The 6,477-nt window shown below is 36.9% G+C and overlaps 1 protein-coding gene across 2 annotated transcripts; it reads left to right on the top strand.

Annotated features, from left to right (window-relative positions):
- The first annotated feature begins 1,165 nt into the window (after window positions 1–1,165).
- On the top strand, window positions 1,166–5,937 carry LOC118751665 (zinc finger and BTB domain-containing protein 24-like). 2 transcript variants are annotated; one of them, XM_036486478.1, is made up of 4 exons: window positions 1,166–1,399; window positions 1,467–1,848; window positions 1,913–2,224; window positions 5,899–5,937. In XM_036486478.1, exons 1-3 carry the CDS (start codon window positions 1,251–1,253, stop codon window positions 2,198–2,200), a joined length of 819 nt encoding a protein of 272 aa, XP_036342371.1. In that variant the 5' UTR covers window positions 1,166–1,250; the 3' UTR covers window positions 2,201–2,224; window positions 5,899–5,937. The 2 variants fall into 2 exon arrangements, with proteins under 2 accessions (XP_036342371.1, XP_036342370.1); XM_036486477.1 differs by lacking the exon at window positions 5,899–5,937 and having other exon boundaries at window positions 1,168–1,399; window positions 1,913–2,269.
- The last annotated feature ends 540 nt before the right edge of the window (window positions 5,938–6,477 follow it).

Here is a 6,477-nt window from a genome sequence, read left to right as displayed (position 1 = left end):
TTGTACAAATTCGTACAAATTTTTTGCTCGACGAACAAACCTAATATTTGGCGCGAGTTTTTGTTCATCCATTTTGACAGCTGCTAGTTTCTGCTAGTAAAAATTTTACTAGGTCCACTTTCAGACACGTCAAGTCTTGCTTTCAAGTCTGCTCGTTCATTGGCGAAGGAGGTGGGAAGAGAGGGGAAGAGTACAGATACCTCCGTACCGTCAATTCGTTTCAAGTTTTCTGGTCTCTTTTGATCTTTTCGTTGCTTCCCATTTAAGAACCAAGGACTTGAATTCAATTAAAGTTGACGCGTGTGGAAGCAAATAGAAAACACAAAAGAGAATGCGAAAAAATTGCTTTCAAGACTTGACGTGACTAGCAAAAATTAGTAGGAGAGTCAAAAAAATGACAGCGTAAGAACGAGAGAGAGCTGCTAGTTTTTTGGGTTAAGAAAAGCTTTCCAGCGGAAATTCGTGATAATTTGTGTTAATTATCTGTTAAAACTAAGCGATTATAACTAGCTACAAGAGAACTCGAACTAGTTGTCACTTCTACCTTATTAAATATGTCTTGCCTTCAGCTATTTATGAAAAATTAACACATGTAGCTCAATTCTTTCAAAAACGATTGAAGTGGATCAACATATCTTTGGTCATTAGCAATAACCGCCTAAGTCGACTTAAGAAAGACTCAGGTTATGTAGACTCCCGCCATGTGAATGCCGTTCTACATGACTCTCGGCACCTGTTCACATGCCCCGAGAACCCCATCCAGCTGACGCCCCTGTCCTTATGGACAGACCCTGTCGAAGTCGCGCACTTCCTGTGCCTCCCCTTAGCTGAAACGGACTAAAACGTTGACGGATGAACCGACCCTAGCGGGGCTTAGTAGCCGCTACAACAACAACTTAAGAAAGAATTGAGTTATACATATGTATATACTATCGTATTCTGCAATCACTTCTCCATGTGTATGTGAAATCCCCATCTCGTTAGCTAGGCTATTTAAAAAGTTATAGGCGAACATATTTTGGTTTCCCCATAAGGTTACCATTACAAGCTAAATGTTTAAAATGTTTTTCGACTCTGACGGTTATTGCTTATGACCAAAGATATTGAATTTCGCTTTTAATCATGATTCTATTTAATTATTATTGAATCTTTGCTCTTTATAAAATATGTATTTACATACACATTAATTTTTGTGTAGATGTCATATTTGTAATAAAAAACTGGCAAGCCGAAATACTTACCAGAATCACATGGATTCAAAACATCCTGACTCGAGAGATTTGCATTTCTTTTGTAAATTGTGTCCCCGAAAATTCGTTAAACAATATATACTAGACTATCATATGAAGTCGAAGCACACAACCACACGTGATTTCATCTGTAAAACATGCAACAAAGGGTAAAGTATAAATTGAACTGGTACAGTTGATTGAATTTTATTTCAATAATTTCTATACTTAATAAAGGTTCGTCAGCGCTGGTGTTTTGAAAAAGCATGAAAAGAACATCCATTTAAATGAATATGAGTCTGTGTGCGAAATATGTGGAAAATGTTTTAAAGCTGCCCACAATCTTTTGCGTCACGTGGATGCCATACATTGTGCAGAGCCGCGTACTCGAGCGCAGTGTCATATCTGCAACAAGTGGCTAAAAAACGCGTATACTCTTAAAAAACATGTGCTTGCACATGGTCAAGAGCCTCCCGACAAACAATATCCGTGCTCCAAATGTGGCGCTATAAAATATTCGCGTCATTCCCTTGGGGCGCATATACGTTACCATCATTCGGATCGAAAATTTAAATGCCCTGTTTGTAGCAAGGAGTTCAAACTGCCAATCGCATTAAGGGTAATATCTATTTTAAATGTATGTATTAAATAGTAATAAGACGCTTATTCCAAAATGTCTGTAGGAACACGAAGCAAGACACGCTGGTGTACACCTATATACTTGTTCGATTTGTGCTAAGAAGTTTAGATCAAGTCGAAACATGCGTAAACATATGGCAAATCATTCCGCCGAAGCAATAAATCAACAATGTAATGAACTTGATATCCAACATTCTGATGAACCAGCGTCACAGCTTTCTATTGAACCCGTGTCTCAACCATCTGATGCACAGGCTTGCCGTCAGTTGCAACCCCCTGATATGTCTTCAGGGCTTTTAAATCTTCTGCCTTTCAACGAAACACTGCATTGAAATAAAAAAAAAAGTTTATTGAATGTATGTACATTAGGGTGGTCCAAAAATGCATGTGAAAAGTAAAGTCGGAATTTTTATGCTCTCACCCCCTAGGATTGTTCTATACCGAAAACATATATATGTATATTTTTTATACCCGAGCGCACTTGTGCACAAGGGTATATTAATTTTGTTCACATAACGGTTGTTTGTAACAGCCAAAACGAATCGAGATAGATATAGACAAATGTATACATAAATGATCAGGATGAAAAAAGAAATCGATTAAGCCATGTCTGTCTGTCCGTCCGTCTGTCCGTGTACACGATAACTCGAGCAAAAATTGAGATATCTCAACGAAATTTGGTATGTAGGTTTCCCTTAATCCAAGGTAGGTTGGTATTGAAAATGGGCGAAATCGGACTTTAACCACGCCCACTTCCCATATAACGGTCATTTCCAGAAATACGAAAGCTGCGATATTTTAGTAACTAGTGAAGATAATTCACTCAAAATTGATATTTACAATAATTTTTAGACGAAAAATAAGAATATTATAAATTTTTGGAAAATGGGCGTAGCCACGCCCACTTATGGTTACATGTGTATATCTTGGTAACCGCTGCACCAATTTCTTCCAAACTTGGCACAGTTGTTGGCCTTGGTACAGCATAAAAAACCGCCGAACCTTTTTAAAATCGGACAATAACCACGCCCACATCCCATATAACGGTAATTTAGAGAAATACAAAATCTTCGATAAATCATTAAATCTTGAAGCTAATTTATTCAAAATTGATGCTTGCAACAATTCTTTACCAAGAAATACGTTTATGGTAAAATTTTGGAAAATGGGCGTGGCACCGCCCACTTATGATCGCATATAAGTATATCGGTAACCGTTCTACCAATTTGTACCAAACTCGGTATGGTTATTGTACTTGCCACGTGTAAGCAAAACGTTGAAAATTATTGAAATCGGACTAAAATAACGGCCGATTCTCATATAACGGTAAATTTAAGAAATGCTTGAAACTTTAATATTTCGAAATTGAAGGACGCTAATTTACTCAAAATTGATACACCTCGGCTTACCATCTAGCGGAAGGTTTCGGAAGGGTGAAAAAACATATATTTAATACTTGCGCCGGGTATTTAAAGTTCGGCTCCGCCCGAACTTAGACTTTCTTACTGGTTTTATTTTGAAATCATAAAATATTTAGAGGTCGCTCAAAGCGCCCAAAGTTCTTCATGTATTTTATATGGGAAAAAAACAACTTTTCGTAGAACTGGTGATAGCATTACAATTCCGACTTTACTGTTTTTGGAGAGATCAACCGAAATTGAACGGCGTGCGTATGAAGCTAACTCAATTTCCAATTTTTGTTCTGCGTGACATTTTGATTTGACGTTTCGCTCAATGAAATCAAATGCAAACGCATGCAAGTCAATTTCGGGTGACGCAAAAAAACAAATTCGACGGCATGCGTACCAAAACGCAAGCCGCGAATATTAGGTTAGCCTGTTAGTCCGAAGTTTTTCTTCCTGCAAGTTCATGAAAAGTGTCAAACGATAGGCAGGGTTGCGTTTGTAAACAAAAACAGATAGCAAAGAAAATTAAGCGCCACGGAGACAATCAAATAAATACGTCAAGCATTGCATATGTGCGAGATTGGCTCGTGTCTTGCCCGCAAACGTTCAAATAAACGCGTTAATTCAACAAACAATTTCTTTTTCTTGTCCGCGCACTTGCTCACCACGACGATCAGAAGGCAAGTGTGCTTGTTTTTTGTCAAGCAAAACGCGAGACGGTTGATAAAGATATTTGATCGTCTCAATGGCGCCTAACATTAAAAAAAAAATGGAAGTAGTTACAGGAAAAGAGATTTTTCGCGTTCCAGGTGACTTTTATTTTTTCGCTCTTGCTCCTCTTTTTCAAGAGAGTAATTTTGTTATTTGACAGTTTTACAGGTTTTTACACGAAGCTGGAACGCAACTATTCACTTTATGTATTTATCTCACCTGCCGCCATGCTGTAATGATTAGGGTGACCAGATGTGCCGAAGGAACAATCACGACACTCGCAAGAGAACATTCCCCTCCCCCTCCACCACAACATACAATCGCATCTTTGCGGTTCATGGTTATTAATTTGTGACAGGGCCCTTAGAGAGTTTATACACGGAAACTTTTGTCGACGCGATTTTTCACATTCCCTTTTGGTGTTGCTCGTTTCATTTCAAAAATGATAGAATACAAGAGTTCCGTTCCTTATCTCCCCGAAAAAGTCCGAAGTAGTCAGATTTAGTCCAAAAAGCGTTCCTTAACTCGAAAATGACAGCAAAAATGGGAGAGCAACACTCAGTGAGAGTGACTCTCTTCAGTCCGAAGTAGTCAGATTTAGTCAGAAGAATTTTTTCTGGCAAAATCCTGAAAAGTGTCAAACTCAATTGAATTTAAATTAACGGAAATTAAAAAATACGCAAAAAGTGAGAATAATCTAAAATGTAAAAAAAGTGAATTGAAATTGGAAGGAGGCAAAAAATAATTGATATATTGATATAGTAAGTGTTTATTGTGCTTGTGCTTGTGTGAATGTGTTTTGTACATACATTTCCATTCTTATTTGAAGTTAGTTTTGTTGTTGCCATTCTTTGGACTAAAAATTTGGTTTTTTGCGTTCCTTTACATTTCCTGTTATTCTCTTTTAGTGAGCGCATTTTGCTTACGCTCTGGCATTTTGACACTTCAGATTTTAGTCCAAAAAGATAAGGAATGAACCTAAGATTGCGCCGTCCTGGCCGTTGACATTTGAGTACCACAAGTAAACAAAGAATAGAGACAAGAGTAGAACGAATTGAAACTGTCAAAACAGTTCACTTTACAGCGAAAAACGTGCTTTAATTCTGATCAATGCGAAAATATTGCATTTTTCATCTAATCTATTGGAGAATAGTGAACGATTTAGTACACTCCATGCTTTGCAATTAAGGCTGCTGGAGCAAACGTTTTAGTGTACTCCATTGCTTTGAAATTAAGGCTGGTGCAGCAAACTGCGAAAAAAAGAAACAAATCAAGGAAAAGGAATAACAAATCGTCGCCTGGGTAACAGATTGTCGTATGTTAATTTCGGCAGGTTGTGGGAAATCGTGATTGAAGTTTGGAATGCAAATTCTCAAAAACGCGAAGATAGATTTTCTCCAAAGTCTCTGAAAATGTTACTAGTTCACAAAATTATTAAATTTTTAATGTGTATTGTTAATTAGTTTTGAGTGTATGAAGGATTTTCTTTAGTAAAATTATGTCGTAAGCGTCATTTGTTCACAATTTGGTAGCCACTTTATATGAAATAAGACAAAATGTGATCAAAATGTCTGCAAAATTAACGACACCTTTTACTCAATATCTCGGAAACTAAAGGAGATATCCAAAAAGGAGAACGCCATTTTTAACATATTGATTAGTTTAATATTAGCTCTGATCCAATACTTTTCGTGAAAAATCCTGTAAAACTCAAACAGCAAAATTACTCTCTGAAGTGAGAGTAAAAAGTGAGTAACAACAAAAAGTACGGGAACAAAAAACCATTTTTCCTGTAAAAACGTCAACCAGTGATTGCTTGACACTTTTCATGATTTTACCAGAAGAAAAAGTTCGGGTAAAATCTTGCAACTTCATTCTCTACACAACTCTCCAAAAGACGCTCTCATTTACAGGATTTTGGAGTACGGGAACATTTTTTCTGCAACTTCCTGCAATTTCGTGTAAAATCCTGTAAGTTCATGGAGTACTGGATCAGAGCTATTGCTGCATCACTAACTAATTTTTTAATAAATTATCGAAAAAATTGTAGTCAATATCTCGGAAACTATAGGAGATATCTAAAAACTGATAACACCAATCGAAAGGCCTTATTTCAAAATATATAGTTGCATCTAGAACTAAAAATCGTCAAAATGGCGCCTACTACAATCTTTTACCCAGCCGACGAAATATTAGGATTTGGTAATTAAGTTAAATAATTACAATGCACGCAAAGAAGAAATGTCTGGCAACACCAGCAAAGTTTTGAGGCGATTTTGCCTCAGTATATCCAGTAAACAAACTTAGCAACTTTTCCACCAAATTTGGTCCCCATAAAGGATTAGTGTTGCAAGCAACGCTTTTTCGTCAAAAAGGGTGTTGTGCAGCAATTTTATGTGGTGGAAATTATTTTAGCACTGGAAAAATGGATAGAAAACTATTGCACTGCGATTGAACATCTCAGGTTTCGCTGAAATATAAATGTATTAAGA

Source organism: Rhagoletis pomonella, unplaced genomic scaffold (genome assembly GCF_013731165.1).
Source record: "Rhagoletis pomonella isolate Grant_MI unplaced genomic scaffold, Rhpom_1.0 Rhpom_scaffold_00890, whole genome shotgun sequence".
NCBI classification, from domain to species: domain Eukaryota; kingdom Metazoa; phylum Arthropoda; class Insecta; order Diptera; family Tephritidae; genus Rhagoletis; species Rhagoletis pomonella.
Note: the sequence above shows the minus strand (reverse complement) of the source record. Positions and strands in the feature narration are given on the sequence as shown.

What these genes read in the sequence shown, in the direction of transcription:
- LOC118751665 (XM_036486478.1), top strand. Translation starts at nt 1,251, where the DNA reads ATGGATTCAAAACATCCTGACTCGAGAGATTTGCATTTCTTTTGTAAA. An exon ending in TGTAAAACATGCAACAAAGG is followed by an intron (nt 1,400 to 1,466) that starts GTAAAGTATAAA and finishes TACTTAATAAAG; the next exon opens with GTTCGTCAGCGCTGGTGTTT. An exon ending in AACTGCCAATCGCATTAAGG is followed by an intron (nt 1,849 to 1,912) that starts GTAATATCTATT and finishes AAATGTCTGTAG; the next exon opens with GAACACGAAGCAAGACACGC.